Source organism: Carcharhinus amblyrhynchos, unplaced genomic scaffold (genome assembly GCF_965287045.1).
Source record: "Carcharhinus amblyrhynchos unplaced genomic scaffold, sCarAmb.v2.hapA chromosome_1372, whole genome shotgun sequence".
Lineage (NCBI taxonomy): Eukaryota > Metazoa > Chordata > Chondrichthyes > Carcharhiniformes > Carcharhinidae > Carcharhinus > Carcharhinus amblyrhynchos.
The window spans coordinates 1-19,888 of NW_027651112.1; the positions used below are offsets into that span (position 1 = coordinate 1).

At 56.8% G+C, this 19,888-nt stretch overlaps 1 protein-coding gene across 1 annotated transcript; it reads right to left on the reverse strand.

The window, feature by feature from the left end:
* Positions 1–3,338: 3,338 nt before the first annotated feature.
* Positions 3,339–18,747, reverse strand: LOC145340743 (E3 ubiquitin-protein ligase RNF31-like). Its single transcript, XM_080185203.1, has 5 exons — positions 18,216–18,747; positions 16,236–16,523; positions 11,788–12,051; positions 7,286–7,468; positions 3,339–3,979 (listed from the first exon to the last, which is right to left on the reverse strand). Exons 1-5 carry the CDS (start codon positions 18,717–18,719, stop codon positions 3,737–3,739), a joined length of 1,482 nt encoding a protein of 493 aa, XP_080041329.1. The 5' UTR covers positions 18,720–18,747; the 3' UTR covers positions 3,339–3,736.
* Positions 18,748–19,888: the final 1,141 nt, after the last annotated feature.

The following is a 19,888-nucleotide window of genomic DNA, read 5'->3' on the forward strand; positions in this document are numbered from 1 at the left end:
ACAGACCCAGAGTCCTCAACCCGTTCCTCACACCACAAGCTCTTCATTCCAGGGATCATCCTTGTGAACCTCCTCCGGACCCTTTCCAAGGCCGGCACATCCTGCCTTAGATACAGGGACCCAGAACTGCTCCAAATGGGGTCTGCCCACAGCCTTATCCAGCTTCAGACGTCCATCCCTGCTCTTGTATTCTAGCCCTCTCGATATGAATGCTAACATTTCCCTTCCTAACTGAACCTGCAGGTTAACCTCAAGGGAATCTCGAACAAGGATTCCCAAGTCCGTCTGATTTCCTAAGCATTTCCCCAGTTGGAAAACAGTCTGTGCCTCCATTCCTCATTCCAAAGGGAATAACCTCACACGCTCCCATTCCATTTCCTTTTCACCTCCCTCCAGCCCTCCCAGCCCTGCCTCAGCCTGTGGATGGAGAATGCTGCAGCCTGGGGAAGGGCTCCCTTATCTCTGGCTTCACCTCGCTGGCGTATCAGTCCTCCTTCCGCCTCCCTCCCTGCAAACACCTCAACATCTCTCTCTGTCTCACAGCTGGCCAGGTACACGTCTCAATCTCTCCCTCCGGTCTACAAAGAAACATAGAACATTCCAGCGCAGTTCAGACCCTCCGGCCCTCGATGTTACACCGACCAGTGGATCCAATCTAATGACCCTCTAACCTAAACTATTCCAATCTTATCCATTTGCCTATCCACTGACCATTAGAACGCCTTTAAAGTTGGCGAGTCCACAACTGCTGCAGGCAGGGCATTCCACACCCTTACTACCCTCTGAGTTAGCCCAACACCATCCTTCCTGGTTGTATCACAGCTTGGTCTGGGCTCCTGCTCTGCCCAAGACCGCAAGGAACTACAAAAGGGTGGTGAATGTAGCCCCAATCCATCACACAAACCAGCCTCCCATCCATTGACTCTGTCTACACTTCCCGCTGCCTCGGGGAAAAGCAGCCGGTATAATTAAGGATCCCACACACCCCGGACATTCTCTCTTCCACCTTCATCCATCGGGAAAAAGATACAAAAGTCTGAGGTCCCGTACCGACCGACTCAAGAACAGCTTCTTCCCTGCTGCTGTCAGACTTTTGAATGGACCTACCTCGCATTAAGCTGATCTTTCTCTACACCCTCGCTATGACCGGGGTGACAGTCTCTCAGCGCCAGGGACCCGGGTTCAATTCCTGGCTTGGGTCACTGTCTGTGTGGAGTTTGCATGTTCTCCCCATGTCTGCGTGGGTTTCCTCCCACAGTCTGAAAGATGTGCAGGTTAGGGGGGATTGGCCAGGCTAAATTGTCCCTGAGTGTCAGGGGGATTAGCAGGGTAAATGTGTGGGGTTATGGGAATAGGGCCTGGCTGGGATTGTGTTCGGTGCAGACTCGATGGGCCGAATGGCCTCCTTCTGCACTGTAGGCATTCTGTGAATCTATGCAACAACTCATTCTGCACCCTCTCCTTTCCTTCTCTATGAATGGTATGCTTTGTCTGTGTAGGTGCAAGAAACAATACTTGTCACTGTATCCCAATCCATGAGACAATAATAAAACTGAGGGGCTGACTGGTGGGTGGGTGAAACACTGGGAGGATTTTCAATCAAATTTAATTAATCTACTATTAAAGTAAAAGTTTATTTATTAGTCACAAGTCAGCTTACATTAACACTGCAATGAAGTTCCTGTGTAATTCCCCCAGTCGCCCACACTCCGGGGCCTGTTTGGGTTACACTGAGGGAGAATTTAGCACGGCCCAATGCACCCTAACCAGCACGTCTTTCAGACTGTGGGAGGAAACCAGGGCACCCGGAGGAAACCCACGCAGACACGGGGAGAATGTGCAGACTCCACACAGACAGTGACCCGAGCTGGGAATCGAACCCGGGTCCCTGGCGCTGTGAGACAGCAGTGCTAACCCACTGTGTCACCGTGCCCCCCGGGAATCGAACCCGGGTCCCTGGCGCTGTGAGACAGCAGTGCTAACCCACTGTGTCACCTTGCCCCCCGGGAATCGAACCCGGGTCCCTGGCGCTGTGAGACAGCAGTGCTAACCCACTGTGTCACCGTGCCCCCGGGAATCGAACCCGGGTCCCTGGCGCTGTGAGACAGCAGTGCTAACCCACTGTGTCACCGTGCCCCCGGGAATCGAACCCGGGTCCCTGGCGCTGTGAGACAGCAGTGCTAACCCACTGTGTCACCGTGCCCCCGGGAATCGAACCCGGGTCCCTGGTGCTGTGAGAGAGCAGTGCTAACCCACTGTGTCACCGTGCCCCTGGGAATCGAACCCGGGTCCCTGGCGCTGTGAGACAGCAGTGCTAACCCACTGTGTCACCGTGCCCCTGGGAATCGAACCCGGGTCCCTGGCGCTGTGAGACAGCAGTGCTAACCCACTGTGTCACCGTGCCCCCGGGAATCGAACCCAGGTCCCTGGCGCTGTGAGACAGCAGTGCTAACCCACTGTGTCACCGTGCCCCCCCCGGGAATCGAACCCGGGTCCCTGGCACTGTGAGACAGCAGTGCTAACCCACTGTGTCACCGTGCCCCCGGGAATCGAACCCGGGTCCCTGGCTCTGTGAGACAGCAGTGTTAACCCACTGTGTCACCGTGCCCCCGGGAATCGAACCCGGGTCCCTGGCGCTGTGAGACAGCAGTGCTAACCCACTGTGTCACCGTGCCCCCGGGAATCGAACCCGGGTCCCTGGCACTGTGAGACAGCAGTGCTAACCCACTGTGTCACCGTGCCCCCCGGGAATCGAACCCGGGTCCCTGGCGCTGTGAGACAGCAGTGCTAACCCACTGTGTCACCGTGCCCCCGGGAATCGAACCCGGGTCCCTGGCGCTGTGAGACAGCAGTGCTAACCCACTGTGTCACCGTGCCCCCGGGAATCGAACCCGGGTCCCTGGCTCTGTGAGACAGCAGTGCTAACCCACTGTGTCACTGTGCCCCCCGGGAATCGAACCCGGGTCCCTGGCGCTGTGAGACAGCAGTGCTAACCCACTGTGTCACCGTGTCCCTGGGAATCGAACCCGGGTCCCTGGCACTGTGAGACAGCAGTGCTAACCCACTGTGTCACCGTGCCCCCGGGAATCGAACCCGGGTCCCTGGCTCTGTGAGACAGCAGTGCTAACCCACTGTGTCACCGTGCCCCCGGGGAATCGAACCCGGGTCCCTGGCACTGTGAGACAGCAGTGTTAACCCACTGTGTCACCGTGCCCCCGGGAATCGAACCCGGGTCCCTGGCTCTGTGAGACAGCAGTGCTAACCCACTGTGTCACTGTCACATGTATTGCGATACAGCAGAAAGTATTGTTTCTTGTGCACTATACAGACAAAGCATACTGTTCATAGAGAAGGAAAGGAGAGGGTGCAGAATGTAGTGTTACAGTCACAGCGAGGGTGTAGAGAAAGATCAGCTTAATGTGAGGTAGGTCCATTCAAAAGTCTGACAGCAGCAGGGAAGAAGCTGTTCTTGAGTCGGTCGGTACGGGACCTCAGACTTTTGTATCTTTTTCCCGATGGATGAAGGTGGAAGAGAGAATGTCCGGGGTGTGTGGGATCCTTAATTATACCGGCTGCTTTTCCCCGAGGCAGCGGGAAGGGTAGACAGAGTCAATGGATGGGAGGCTGGTTTGTGTGATGGATTGGGGCTACATTCACCACCCTTTTGTAGTTCCTTGTGGTCTTGGGCAGAGCAGGAGCCCAGACCGAGCTGTGATCCAACCAGAAAGAATGCTTTCTATGGGGCATCTGTAAAAGTTGGTGGGAACGGTACCTTACTGCGAGGGAAGAGGGAGAGGCACACCAGGCATGTGAGGGACAGCATGCGTTTAATAAACTCCTTGTCCTGGGATTCTCGCACTGCCTCTACCACATCCAGAATCTGATAGTGATCTCGGCCTTCCTGCATCAGACTCAGCACAATCTCAGCACGGCCCCAACTCGGCAAGTTATAGGTGGCCAGGATCTGACGCAGCACTCTCTGTACGGAGAAAGAGAGGGAGCGTTAACGGGGAGGCAAAGAGAGGGGGGAGAGAGAGAGAACGAGAGGGGGGAGAGAGAGAGAGAACGAGAGGGGAGAGAGAGAGAACGAAGGGGGAGAGAGAGAGAGAGAACGAGAGGGGGGAGAGAGAGAGAGAGAACGAGAGGGGGAGAGAGAGAGAGAGAACGAGAGGGGGGGAGAGAGAGAGAGAACGAGAGGGGGGAGAGAGAGAGAGAGAACGAGAGGGGGGAGAGAGAGAGAGAGAACGAGAGGGGGGAGAGAGAGAGAGAACGAGAGGGGGGAGAGAGAGAGAGAACGAGAGGGGGGAGAGAGAGAGAACGAGAGGGGGGAGAGAGAGAGAACGAGAGGGGGGAGAGAGAGAGAACGAGAGGGGGGAGAGAGAGAGAACGAGAGGGGGGAGAGAGAGAGAACGAGAGGGGGGAGAGAGAGAGAACGAGAGGGGGGAGAGAGAGAGAACGAGAGGGGGGAGAGAGAGAGAACGAGAGGGGGGAGAGAGAGAGAACGAGAGGGGGGAGAGAGAGAGAACGAGAGGGGGGAGAGAGAGAGAACGAGAGGGGGGAGAGAGAGAGAACGAGAGGGGGGAGAGAGAGAGAACGAGAGGGGGGAGAGAGAGAGAGAGAGAGGGGGAGAGAGAGAGAGAACGAGGGGGGGGAGAGAGAGAGAGAACGAGGGGGGGGAGAGAGAGAGAACGAGAGGGGGGAGAGAGAGAGAACGAGAGGGGGGAGAGAGAGAGAGAGAACGAGAGGGGGGAGAGAGAGAGAGAGAACGAGAGGGGGGAGAGAGAGAGAGAGAACGAGAGGGGGGAGAGAGAGAGAGAGAACGAGAGGGGGGAGAGAGAGAGAGAACGAGAGGGGGGAGAGAGAGAGAACGAGAGGGGGAGAGAGAGAGAACGAGAGGGGGGAGAGAGAGAGAACGAGAGGGGGGAGAGAGAGAGAACGAGAGGGGGGAGAGAGAGAGAACGAGAGGGGGGAGAGAGAGAGAACGAGAGGGGGGAGAGAGAGAGAACGAGAGGGGGGAGAGAGAGAGAACGAGAGGGGGGAGAGAGAGAGAACGAGAGGGGGGATAGGGAGCCAGTAACGGAGACAGGACTGCCAGTGTCCCCAATACCGGGGGTGGGGAGGGGGGGTATCTGGCACCCTGTTGAACAAGGGGTCTGTTATCGCCACAGACCACAGCAGCGGATGGGAGGGTGATGGCCAACTATGATCAGGAGTAGGGGAATGGAGTTTAGGGTGATGGCCAACTGTAATCAGGAGTAGGGGAATGGAGTTTAGGGTGATGGCCAACTATGATCAGGAGTAGGGGAATGGAGTTTAGGGTGATGGCCAACTGTAATCAGGAGTAGGGGAATGGAGTTTAGGGTAATGGCCAACTATGATCAGGAGTAGGGGAATGGAGTTTAGGGTGATGGCCAACTGTAATCAGGAGTAGGGGAATGGAGTTTAGGGTGATGGCCAACTATGATCAGGAGTAGGGGAATGGAGTTTAGGGTGATGGCCAACTGTAATCAGGAGTAGGGGAATGGAGTTTAGGGTAATGGCCAACTATGATCAGGAGTAGGGGAATGGAGTTTAGGGTGATGGCCAACTATGATCAGGAGTAGGGGAATGGAGTTTAGGGTGATGGCCAACTGTAATCAGGAGTAGGGGAATGGAGTTTAGGGTAATGGCCAACTATGATCAGGAGTAGGGGAATGGAGTTTAGGGTGATGGCCAACTATGATCAGGAGTAGGGGGAATGGAGTTTAGGGTGATGGCCAACTATGATCAGGAGTAGGGGAATGGAGTTTAGGGTGATGGCCAACTGTAATCAGGAGTAGGGGAATGGAGTTTAGGGTGATGGCCAACTATGATCAGGAGTAGGGGAATGGAGTTTAGGGTGATGGCCAACTATGATCAGGAGTAGGGGAATGGAGTTTAGGGTGATGGCCAACTATGATCAGGAGTAGGGGAATGGAGTTTAGGGTGATGGCCAACTGTAATCAGGAGTAGGGGAATGGAGTTTAGGGTGATGGCCAACTATGGGAGTCATGGGGTTTATGGCAGGGTGATGGTCAACTACAGGCGGGGTCATGGAGGTTAGGGTGATGATCAACTACAGGCGGGTTCATGGAGGTTAGGGTGATGGCCAACTACAGGCGGGGTCATGGAGGTTAGGGTGATGGTCGACTACAGGCAGGGTCATGGAAGTTAGGGTGATGGCCAACTACAGGCGGGGTCATGGAGGTTAGGGTGATGGTCAACTACAGGCAGGGTCATGGAGGTTAGGGTGATGGTCAACTACAGGCAGGGTCATGGAAGTTAGGGTGATGGCCAACTACAGGCGGGGTCATGGAGGTTAGGGTGATGGTCAACTACAGGCAGGGTCATGGAGGTTAGGGTGATGGTCAACTACAGGCGGGGTCATGGAGGTTAGGGTGATGGTCAACTACAGGCGGGGTCGTGGAGGTTAGGGTGATGGTCGACTACAGGCAGGGTCATGGAAGTTAGGGTGATGGCCAACTACAGGCGGGGTCATGGAGGTTAGGGTGATGGCCAACTACAGGCGGGGTCATGGAGGTTAGGGTGATAGTAAACTACAGGCGGGGTCATGGAGGTTAGGGTGATGGCCAACTACAGGCGGGGTCATGGAGGTTAGGTTGATGGCCAACTACAGGCGGGGTCATGGAGGTTAGGGTGATAGTAAACTACAGGCAGGGTCATGGAGCTTAGGGTGATAGTAAACTACAGGTGGGGTCATGGAGGTTAGGGTGATGGTCAACTACAGGCAGGGTCATGGAGGTTAGGGTGATGGTCAACTACAGGCAGGGTCATGGAGGTTAGGGTGATGGTCAACTACAGGCAGGGTCATGGAGGTTAGGGTGATGGTCAACTACAGGCAGGGTCATGGAGGTTAGGGTGATGGCCAACTACAGGCGGGGTCATGGAGGTTAGGGTGATGGTCAACTACAGGCGGGGTCATGGAGGTTATGGTGATGGTCAACTATGGGTGAGGGAGGTGGTCAGGGAGTTTATGGGACGGCGCTGGCCAACATTGGTGGCTGGCAACTTGGCCAACTACGGGACTAAGAGGTTGAAAGCATTGGTCAACTCTGAGGTTGGGAGTGTTGGCCATCCATGAGGATTGGGAAGAGGAGGGTGGGCCTTGGCTGATGACCGTGGGGTTGTTGATTCATCGTGTTGGTGTAACGATGGGTGGGGGGGTGGGGGAGGGAGTTGAAGGTCCTTGACCGTCCATGGCAGTTGGCAGGAACGTGGCTCTGTGCCCTCTCCCTGGGTCACTCACCTGCCTATCGGGCTGGTCCAGCTGGATGGCAGTCTCTGCCTTCTCCCAGATCTGGGCATGGAAAGGCTCCAGTAGTTGGCGCTGCAGGTCCACAATAGCCTTGTCCACATCTCCGCCGTTCATGTACAGGGCCTGGAGCACCTCGTCACGCCTCAGGAAGCCCATCTCCCGGATCTCTCGGAACTCGGAGACAAAGAGGGAGAGACTGGTCACCACACCAGGTCCCGATGGCCGTCCCACCGCAAACTCCCCCTCCTCCCCCCACCCACCCTGCCTCCACCAACCTCACTCTGAACCTCTCATTCACCACCCTTTTGTAGTTCCTTGCGGTCTTGGGCAGAGCAGGAGCCCAGACCGAGCTGTGATCCAACCAGAAAGAATGCTTTCTATGGGGCATCTGTAAAAGTTGGTGAGAGTCGTAGCTGACATGCCAAATTTCCTCGGTCTTCTGAGAAAGTAGAGGCGTTGGTGGGGCTTTCTTAACTATAGTGTCGGCATGGGGGGGACCCGGACAGGTTGTTGGTGATCGGGACTAAAAACCTGAAGCTCTTGACCCTTTTATAAGATGATGAGGTGGAGGGGATAGGGTGAACGGTTGGAAGGTTTTTCCCAGGACAGCAGTGAGAATTACAAGTGGACACAAGTTGAAGGTAAGAGGGGGGAGGTTCAGTGGAGATGTGTGGGTGAAGATTTTTTACACAGGGGATGGGGGAGGTCTGGAACGCACTGCCAAGTGAGGTGGAGAAGCTGATACGATATAGGAACGGAATCCAGCCTATCGAGTCTGCTCTGCAGTTGAATCATGCTTGATAAGTTCCTCATCCCCAATTTCCTGCCTTCTCCCCATTGCCAATTAAAAATCTAATTCTTCCTTAAGTTTCCTCACTGTCCCAGTATCCTCATACTTTGCAGTATGGAATTCCACAGATTCACAATCCCTTTTCCCTCCTCTAATTCCATCTGAAATTTCCTATCCCTTATCCATCTGGTCTGAGAATGTCTCACAAGAGGAAGCCTCCATTTTCTCGAGACCTATTATCACCTTGTACACCTCACATATACCTCCCGATGTATACGTATGTATACCCCCATAGAAAGCCTCCTTTCTGGTTGTATCACAGCTTGGTCTGGGCTCCTGCTCTGCCCAAGACCACAAGGAACTACAAAAGGGTGGTGAATGTAGCCCCCAATCCATCACACAAACCAGCCTCCCATCCATTGACTCTGTCTACACTTCCCGCTGCCTCGGGGAAAAGCAGCCGGTATAATTAAGGATCCCACACACCCCGGACATTCTCTCTTCCACCTTCATCCATCGGGAAAAAGATACAAAAGTCTGAGGTCCCGTACCGACCGACTCAAGAACAGCTTCTTCCCTGCTGCTGTCAGACTTTTGAATGGACCTACCTCGCATTAAGCTGATCTTTCTCTACACCCTCGCTGTGACTGTAACACTACATTCTGCACCCTCTCCTTTCCTTCTCTATCAACAGTATGCTTTGTCTGTATAGTGCGTAAGAAACAATACTTTTCACCCTGTGTTAATACGCGTCACAATAAATGAATCCAATCTAATTTGACTTCCACTCATTTGTCTAAATTCCAGAGGCCTAAACTCTCTCGATATGACAAACCACCCCCATCTCTGGAATTAATCTAGTGACCCTCCTGTAAACTGCCTCCTCCATCTTTCCCCAAATACAGGGTCTAAAACTGTGCACAGTACTCCAGGTGCAGTCTCACCAATGCTGCAAACACTTCCTTACTTTTAGATTCTATTCATTCAGTTATAAACACCAACCTTTCATTCACTTTCTCTATTATCTGCTGGACTGCAAACCAGGTTTCTGGAACTCATGGACAAGGACACCCAGATCCCTCTGCACCAAGGCAACCCAAAGTATCTCCCCATTTAGATAACAGGTCCCTTCCTCTGCGTTACCCTCCACAAACCCTTCCCCTCCACCAAACCCTAACCCTCTGACCCTTCCCACCCTCTTTGGGCCCTCACTCTTAACTCCTTTCCCCCTGTCTTTCTGTCTGAGTACCATCCTCAGTTGCCCCCACACCGCCCTGCTCTAGATCTCTCTGCAAATCCACCTTAACCTACACATCTTTGGACACTAAGGGACAATTTAGCACGGCCAATCCACCCTAACCTACACATCTTTGGACACTAAGGGACAATTTAGCACGGCCAATCCACCCTAACCTACACATCTTTGGACACTAAGGGACAATTTAGCACGGCCAATCCACCCTAACCTACACATCTTTGGACACTAAGGGACAATTTAGCACGGCCAATCCACCCTAACCTGCACATCTTTGGACACTAAGGGACAATTTAGCACGGCCAATCCACCCTAACCTACACATCTTTGGACACTAAGGGACAATTTAGCACGGCCAATCCACCCTAACCTACACATCTTTGGACACTAAGGGACAATTTAGCACGGCCAATCCACCCTAACCTACACATCTTTGGACACTAAGGGACAATTTAGCACGGCCAATCCACCCTAACCTACACATCTTTGGACACTAAGGGACAATTTAGCACGGCCAATCCACCCTAACCTGCACATCTTTGGACACTAAGGGACAATTTAGCACGGCCAATCCACCCTAACCTACACATCTTTGGACACTAAGGGACAATTTAGCACGGCCAATCCACCCTAACCTACACATCTTTGGACACTAAGGGACAATTTAGCATGGCCAATCCACCCTAACCTACACATCTTTGGACACTAAGGCACAATTTAGCACGGCCAATCCACCCTAACCTGTACATCTTTGGACACTAAGGCACAATTTAGCACGGCCAATCCCCCCTAACCTACACATCTTTGGACACTAAGGGACAATTTAGCACGGCCAATCCACCCTAACCTGCACATCTTTGGACCCTAAGGGACAATTTAGCACGGCCAATCCACCCTAACCTGCACATCTTTGGACACTAAGGGACAATTTAGCACGGCCAATCCACCCTAACCTACACATCTTTGGACACTAAGGGACAATTTAGCACGGCCAATCCACCCTAACCTACACATCTTTGGACCCTAAGGGACAATTTAGCACGGCCAATCCACCCTAACCTACACATCTTTGGACACTAAGGGACAATTTAGCACGGCCAATCCACCCTAACCTGCACATCTTTGGACACGAAGGGACAATTTAGCACGGCCAATCCACCCTAACCTGCACATCTTTGGACACTAAGGGACAATTTAGCACGGTCAATCCACCCTAACCTACACATCTTTGGACCCTAAGGGACAATTTAGCACGGCCAATCCACCCGAACCTACACATCTTTGGACACTAGGGGACAATTTAGCATGGCCAATCCACCCTAACCTACACATCTTTGGACACTAAGGGACAATTTAGCACGGCCAATCCACCCTAACCTACACATCTTTGGACACTAAGGGACAATTTAGCACGGCCAATCCACCCTAACCTACACATCTTTGGACACTAGGGGACAATTTAGCATGGCCAATCCACCCTAACCTACACATCTTTGGACACTAAGGGACAATTTAGCACGGCCAATCCACCCTAACCTACACATCTTTGGACACTAAGGCACAATTTAGCACGGCCAATCCACCCTAACCTACACATCTTTGGACACTAAGGGGCAATTTAGCATGGCCAATCCACCCTAACCTACACATCTTTGGACACTAAGGGACAATTTAGCACGGCCAATCCACCCTAACCTACACATCTTTGGACACTAAGGGGCAATTTAGCACGGCCAATCCACCCTAACCTACACATCTTTGGACACTAAGGGACAATTTAGCACGGCCAATCCACCCTAACCTACACATCTTTGGACACTAAGGGACAATTTAGCATGGCCAATCCACCCTAACCTACACATCTTTGGACACTAAGGCACAATTTAGCACGGCCAATCCACCCTAACCTGTACATCTTTGGACACTAAGGCACAATTTAGCACGGCCAATCCCCCCTAACCTACACATCTTTGGACACTAAGGGACAATTTAGCACGGCCAATCCACCCTAACCTACACATCTTTGGACACTAAGGGACAATTTAGCACGGCCAATCCACCCTAACCTACACATCTTTGGACACTAGGGGACAATTTAGCATGGCCAATCCACCCTAACCTACACATCTTTGGACACTAAGGGACAATTTAGCACGGTCAATCCACCCTAACCTACACATCTTTGGACACTAAGGGACAATTTAGCACGGCCAATCCACCCTAACCTACACATCTTTGGACACTAAGGGACAATTTAGCACGGCCAATCCACCCTAACCTGCACATATTTCTACATGGGAGGAAACCCATGTAGACATGGGGAGAATGTGCAGTCTCCACAGAGACCCGAGCCGGGAACTGAACCCAGGACCCTGGTGCTGTGTGGCAGCAGCGCTAACCACCGTGCCCCCTCCCATTGGCTCCGGCCCCCCTCCCCCCAGGACTTACCTTGCAGGCCCGCGTCCTCACACACTGGCGTACAGCCTCCTCGAAGTCCCCGCCACACTCCAGCCAGGCTTGCCGGGCCTCCCCCTGAGTGACGGGGCCCACCTCATCCTCGGGAGCAGCCTGGCCCTCCTGGGAGGCCAGCTCAGCGATGCTGGCCAGGACCAGGGGCAGGTCTGTCTGCAGCCAGGACAGTGGGTCCTCCCCTCTGCAGCACTGCAGGGCACAGAACGCCTCCTCCGGACTCCAGCCTTGCTCCTCACCCTTCTGTCAATGTAAAGGACAAACAAATTACAGCACAGCAACAGGCCATTCGGCCCCCCCAAGCCTGCCCCGACCATACTGCCCCCAACTGAACTAAAACCGGGGACCACATCCCCCTATCCCCATCCTGTTCATGGATTTGTCCATAAGAACTAGGATCAGGAGTGGGCCATTCAGCCCCTCGAGCCTGCTGCCCCATTCAATAAGATCATGGCTGATCTTTTCATGGACTCAGCCCCACTTACCCACCCGCTCACCATAACCCTTAATTCCTTTACTGTTCAAAAATCTATCTATCCTTGTCTTAAAAACATTCACTGAGGGAGCCTCAACTGGACAGGGAATTCCACAGATTCCCAACCCTTTGTGTGAAGAAGTTCCTCCTCAACTCAGTCCCAAATCTGCTCCCCCTTATTTTGAGGCCATGCCCCCTCGTTCTAGTTTCACCCACCAGTGGAAACAACTTCCCTGCTTCTATCTTATCGATTCCCTTCATCATCTTACATGTTTCTATAAGATCTCCCCTCATTCTTCTGCATTCCAGTGAGTATCGCCCCAGTCTACTCAGTCTCTCCTCATAATCCAACCCTCTCAACTCCGGAATCACCCGAGTGAATCTCCTCTGCACCCCCTCCAGTGCCAGTCTATCCTTTCTCAAGTAAGGAATTTACTGTAAGTAAAATAAGGAATCGAACCCGGGTCCCTGGCGCTGTGAGGCAGCAGTGCTAACCCACTGTGTCACCGTGCCCCCGGGAATCGAACCCGGGTCCCTGGCAGCGTGAGACAGCAGTGCTAACCCACTGTGTCACCGTGCCCCCGGGAATCGAACCCGGGTCCCTGGCAGCGTGAGACAGCAGTGCTAACCCACTGTGTCACCGTGCCCCCGGGAATCGAACCCGGGTCCCTGGCACTGTGAGACAGCAGTGCTAACCCACTGTGTCACCGTGCCCCCGGGAATCGAACCCGGGTCCCTGGCACTGTGAGACAGCAGTGTTAACCCACTGTGTCACCGTGCCCCCAGGAATCGAACCCGGGTCCCTGGCGCTGTGAGACAGCAGTGTTAACCCACTGTGTCACCGTGCCCCCGGGAATCAAACCCGGGTCCCTGGCTCTGTGAGACAGCAGTGCTAACCCACTGTGTCACCGTGCCCCCGGGAATCGAACCCGGGTCCCTGGCGCTGTGAGACAGCAGTGCTAACCCACTGTGTCACCGTGCCCCTGGGAATCGAACCCGGGTCCCTGGCGCTGTGAGGCAGCAGTGCTAACCCACTGTGTCACCGTGCCCCCGGGAATCGAACCCGGGTCCCTGGCACTGTGAGACAGCAGTGCTAACCCACTGTGTCACCGTGCCCCCGGGAATCGAACCCGGGTCCCTGGCGCTGTGAGACAGCAGTGCTAACCCACTGTGTCACCGTGCCCCCGGGAATCGAACCCGGGTCCCTGGCGCTGTGAGACAGCAGTGCTAACCCACTGTGTCACCGTGCCCCCCGGGAATCGAACCCGGGTCCCTGGCTCTGTGAGACAGCAGTGCTAACCCACTGTGTCACCGTGCCCCCCGCGAATCGAACCCGGGTCCCTGGCTCTGTGAGACAGCAGTGCTAACCCACTGTGTCACCGTGCCCCCAGGAATCGAACCCGGGTCCCTGGCGCTGTGAGACAGCAGTGCTAACCCACTGTGTCACCGTGTCCCCGGGAATCGAACCCGGGTCCCTGGCGCTGTGAGACAGCAGTGCTAACCCACTGTGTCACCGTGCCCCCGGGAATCGAACCCGGGTCCCTGGCGCTGTGAGACAGCAGTGCGAACCCACTGTGTCACCGTGCCCCCCGGGGAATCGAACCCGGGTCCCTGGCACTGTGAGACAGCAGTGTTAACCCACTGTGTCACCGTGCCCCTGGGGAATCGAACCCGGGTCCCTGGCGCTGTGAGACAGCAGTGCTAACCCACTGTGTCACCGTGCCCCCGGGAATCGAACCCGGGTCCCTGGCGCTGTGAGACAGCAGTGTTAACCCACTGTGTCACCGTGCCCCCCGGGAATCGAACACGGGTCCCTGGCGCTGTGAGACAGCAGTGCTAACCCACTGTGTCACCGTGCCCCCGGGAATCGAACCCGGGTCCCTGGCGCTGTGAGACAGCAGTGCTAACCCACTGTGTCACCGTGCCCCTCGGGAATCGAACCCGGGTCCCTGGCGCTGTGAGACAGCAGTGTTAACCCACTGTGTCACCGTGCCCCTGGGAATCGAACCCGGGTCCCTGGCTCTGTGAGACAGCAGTGTTAACCCACTGTGTCACCGTGCCCCCGGGAATCGAACCCGGGTCCCTGGCGCTGTGAGACAGCAGTGTTAACCCACTGTGTCACCGTGCCCCCGGGAATCGAACCCGGGTCCCTGGCGCTGTGAGACAACAGTGTTAACCCACTGTGTCACCGTGCCCCCGGGAATCGAACCCGGGTCCCTGGCTCTGTGAGACAGCAGCGCTAACCCACTGTGTCACCGTGCCCCCGGGAATTGAACCCGGGTCCCTGGCTCTGTGAGACAGCAGTGCTAACCCACTGTGTCACCGTGCCCCCCGGGAATCGAACCCGGGTCCCTGGCACTGTGAGACAGCAGTGCTAACCCACTGTGTCACCGTGCCCCCCGGGAATCGAACCCGGGTCCCTGGCGCTGTGAGACAGCAGTGCTAACCCACTGTGTCACCGTGCCCCCGGGAATCGAACCCGGGTCCCTGGCGCTGTGAGGCAGCAGTGCTAACCCACTGTGTCACCGTGCCCCCGGGAATCGAACCCGGGTCCCTGGCGCTGTGAGGCAGCAGTGCTAACCCACTGTGTCACCGTGCCCCCCGGGAATCGAACCCGGGTCCCTGGCGCTGTGAGACAGCAGCTCTAACCCACTGTGTCACCGTGCCCCCCGGGAATCGAACCCGGGTCCCTGGCGCTGTGAGACAGCAGCGCTAACCCACTGTGTCACCGTGTCCCCCGGGAATCGAACCCGGGTCCCTGGCGCTGTGAGACAGCAGTGTTAACCCACTGTGTCACCGTGACCCCGGGAATCGAACCCGGGTCCCTGGCGCTGTGAGACAGCAGTGTTAACCCACTGTGTCACCGTGTCCCCGGGAATCGAACCCGGGTCCCTGGCGCTGTGAGACAGCAGTGCTAACCCACTGTGTCACCGTGCCCCCGGGAATCGAACCCGGGTCCCTGGCGCTGTGAGACAGCAGTGCTAACCCACTGTGTCACCGTGCCCCCCGGGAATCGAACCCGGGTCCCTGGCGCTGTGAGACAGCAGCGCTAACCCACTGTGTCACCGTGCCTCCGGGAATCGAACCCGGGTCCCTGGCGCTGTGAGACAGCAGTGCTAACCCACTGTGTCACCGTGCCCCCGGGAATCGAACCCGGGTCCCTGGCTCTGTGAGACAGCAGCGCTAACCCACTGTGTCACCGTGCCCCCGGGAATCGAACCCGGGTCCCTGGCGCTGTGAGACAGCAGTGCTAACCCACTGTGTCACCGTGTCCCCGGGAATCGAACCCGGGTCCCTGGCACTGTGAGACAGCAGTGCTAACCCACTGTGTCACCGTGCCCCCCGGGAATCGAACCCGGGTCCCTGGCGCTGTGAGACAGCAGTGCTAACCCACTGTGTCACCGTGCCCCCCGGGAATCGAACCCGGGTCCCTGGCGCTGTGAGACAGCAGTGCTAACCCACTGTGTCACCGTGCCCCCGGGAATCGAACCCAGGTCCCTGGCGCTGTGAGACAGCAGCGCTAACCCACTGTGTCACCGTGCCCCCGGGAATCGAACCCGGGTCCCTGGCGCTGTGAGACAGCAGTGCTAACCCACTGTGTCACCGTGCCCCCCGGGAATCGAACCCGGGTCCCTGGCGCTGTGAGACAGCAGTGCTAACCCACTGTGTCACCGTGCCCCCGGGAATCGAACCCGGGTCCCTGGCGCTGTGAGACAGCAGTGTTAACCCACTGTGTCACCGTGCCCCCGGGAATCGAACCCGGGTCCCTGGCGCTGTGAGACAGCAGTGTTAACCCACTGTGTCACCGTGCCCCCGGGAATCGAACCCGGGTCCCTGGCGCTGTGAGACAGCAGTGCTATCCGTTTGTGATAAGTGAATGACTTTGCCATGACGGGGTTGGCCAGCAGGGCCGATCGGCCATGTTCCCCATCCAAGATGGCGGCCTACTCACGCGGATCAGGTGTACCAGCCGCAGTCCAGCCGCTCGCATCTCCTCCTGCCTCACTCGCTCACACACTTCTCCTCCTGGGACAGGCCCGGCTGCTTTTCCTCCTCCTGGGACAGGCCCGCAGCCTTTCCCCGGGATCCCAGGCCTCTGCTCCTCGGCCTGGGGATTCAGGCCCACAGCACGGCCTCCAGGCTCCGGCCCACTCCAGCTGCGGGTTCGGTCACACACCTCACAGATCCTGCCGGGGTGCTGGTTCAGGAAGGTGCAGTGTGGGCACTCCCAACTCGAGGCCTACAGAGACAGGACGGGGGGGAGAGAGAGAGGGAGAGTTAGACAAACCGGGAACAGAGTGGGACAGGGGGAGAGGGGGAGAGAGAGAGAGACCGGGGCAGAGAGACAGAGAGAGAGAGACCGGGGCAGAGAGACAGAGAGAGAGAGACCGGGGCAGAGAGACAGAGAGAGAGAGACCGGGGCAGAGAGACAGAGAGAGAGAGACCGGGGCAGAGAGACAGAGAGAGAGAGACCGGGGCAGAGAGACAGAGAGAGAGAGACCGGGGCAGAGAGACAGAGAGAGAGAGACCGGGGCAGAGAGACAGAGAGAGAGAGACCGGGGCAGAGAGACAGAGAGAGAGAGACCGGGGCAGAGAGACAGAGAGAGAGAGACCGGGGCAGAGAGACAGAGAGAGAGAGACCGGGGCACAGAGACCGGGGCACAGAGACCGGGGCACAGAGACCGGGGCACAGAGACCGGGGCACAGAGACCGGGGCACAGAGACCGGGGCACAGAGACCGGGGCACAGAGACCGGGGCACAGAGACCGGGGCACAGAGACCGGGGCACAGAGACCGGGGCACAGAGACCGGGGCACAGAGACCGGGGCACAGAGACCGGGGCACAGAGACCGGGGCACAGAGACCGGGGCACAGAGACCGGGGCACAGAGACCGGGGCACAGAGACCGGGGCACAGAGACCGGGGCACAGAGACCGGGGCACAGAGACCGGGGCACAGAGACCGGGGCACAGAGACCGGGGCACAGAGACCGGGGCACAGAGACCGGGGCACAGAGACCGGGGCACAGAGACCGGGGCACAGAGACCGGGGCACAGAGACCGGGGCACAGAGACCGGGGCACAGAGACCGGGGCACAGAGACCGGGGCACAGAGACCGGGGCACAGAGACCGGGGCACAGAGACCGGGGCACAGAGACCGGGGCACAGAGACCGGGGCACAGAGACCGGGGCACAGAGACCGGGGCACAGAGACCGGGGCACAGAGACCGGGGCACAGAGACCGGGGCACAGAGACCGGGGCACAGAGACCGGGGCACAGAGACCGGGGCACAGAGACCGGGGCACAGAGACCGGGGCACAGAGACCGGGGCACAGAGACCGGGGCACAGAGACCGGGGCACAGAGACCGGGGCACAGAGACCGGGGCACAGAGACCGGGGCACAGAGACCGGGGCACAGAGACCGGGGCACAGAGACCGGGGCACAGAGACCGGGGCACAGAGACCGGGGCACAGAGACCGGGGCACAGAGACCGGGGCACAGAGACCGGGGCACAGAGACCGGGGCACAGAGACCGGGGCACAGAGACTGGGGCACAGAGACTGGGGCACAGAGACTGGGGCACAGAGACTGGGGCACAGAGACTGGGGCACAGAGACTGGGGCACAGAGACTGGGGCACAGAGACTGGGGCACAGAGACTGGGGCACAGAGACTGGGGCACAGAGACTGGGGCACAGAGACTGGGGCACAGAGACTGGGGCACAGAGACTGGGGCACAGAGACTGGGGCACAGAGACTGGGGCACAGAGACTGGGGCACAGAGACTGGGGCACAGAGACAGACAGAGACTGGGGCACAGAGACAGACAGAGACTGGGGCGCAGAGACTGGGGCACAGGGACAGACAGAGACAGACAGAGAGAGTGCGTGGCACAGACAGAGACGGGGGAGAGGCTTTGGGCTGGTTACCTGGTTGGCCATCGCCGCTGTTGGTTGTACGGTCTGTTGTAAGATGGAGTCAGTGAGGTTGGCGGAGATGAAGCTGGGCCTTCCCGCCAGCCTGGGCCTCTCACAGGCGCTGCACAGCACAGCGCTGGGATCATTCCGGAAGGTACAGGCCTGGCAGCTCCAGCCCTCCCGGGGGACAGGGCCTCCAGGCCTAGCCTCTCCCCCACAGAGCAGCAGCGGAGCTGGGCTGGCTCGAGGCCTCTCACAGGCCCCACACAGCACAGCCCGGGCCTCGTTCATCAGGCCACAGCTGGCACAGGTCCAGGCGGTCCGGGGCATGGACAGAGAAGACGCCAGCTCCGAGGGACGTCGCTCAGGCCTGGCAGAGGCTGGCCGCAGGCTGGGCTGGTCAGCGCTCTGGCTCCTGCGGCCTAGGACTGGCCTGGCTGTCCTCTCGGGCCTATCCTCCTGGGGCAGTGGAGAGGCGAGGGTGCCCAGGGGTGTAGACCATGACGAGCTTCCCATTGTCCCAGCCAACTGTCCCGGCGCTCCCTCACTGCAACACAAGGAGAGAAGGACATCACTTCATCTGTCTGTTTGGGCCTACCTCAGCAGGCCTCTCACAACGGCCCTGTCTCCCACCCACATACACACACACCCATCAGACACAGGGTCAGAATGAGGCCACTCAGCCCATCGATCCTGCTCCCCCATTCAATCATGGCTGATATTTCTCTCATCCCCATTCTCCTGCCTTTTCCCCATAACCCCTGATCCCCTTATTCATCAAGACCCTATCCATCTCTGTCTTAAAGACACTCAATGACCTGGCCCTCCACAGCCTTCTGCGGCAAAGAGTTCCACACATTCCCCACTCTCTGGCTGAAGAAATCCCTCCCCGTCTCTGTTTTAAAGGAGCGTCCCTTCACCCTGAGGTTAGGGTGGATTGGCCGTGCTAAATTGTCCCTTAGTGTCCAAAGATGTGTAGGTTAGGGTGGATTGGCCGTGCTAAATTGTCCCTTAGTGTCCAAAGATGTACAGGTTAGGGTGGATTGGCCGTGCTAAATTGTCCCTTAGTGTCCAAAGATGTGTAGGTTAGGGTGGATTGGCCATGCTAAATTGCCCCTTAGTGTCCAAAGATGTGTAGGTTAGGGTGGATTGGCCGTGCTAAATTGTCCCTTAGTGTCCAAAGATGTGTAGGTTAGGGTGGATTGGCCGTGCTAAATTGTCCCTTAGTGTCCAAAGATGTGCAGGTTAGGGTGGATTGGCCGTGCTAAATTGTCCCTTAGTGTCCAAAGATGTGTAGGTTAGGGTGGATTGGCCGTGCTAAATTGTCCCTTAGTGTCCAAAGATGTACAGGTTAGGGTGGATTGGCCATGCTAAATTGTCCCTTAGTGTCCAAAGATGTGTAGGTTAGGGTGGATTGGCCGTGCTAAATTGTCCCTTAGTGTCCAAAGATGTGTAGGTTAGGGTGGATTGGCCGTGCTAAATTGTCCCTTAGTGTCCGGGATGTGCAGGTACGTGGCCCTCAGTGTAACCTGAACAGGCGCCGGAGTGAGGGTGACTGGTGGATTTTCACAATAACATCATTGCAGTGTTAATGTAAGCCTTACTTGTGACACTTATGGCTCTTACCCGTGCCCCCTCCCCACCTTCACTCCGAGCGAGGCCCGTGCCCCCTCCCCACCTTCACT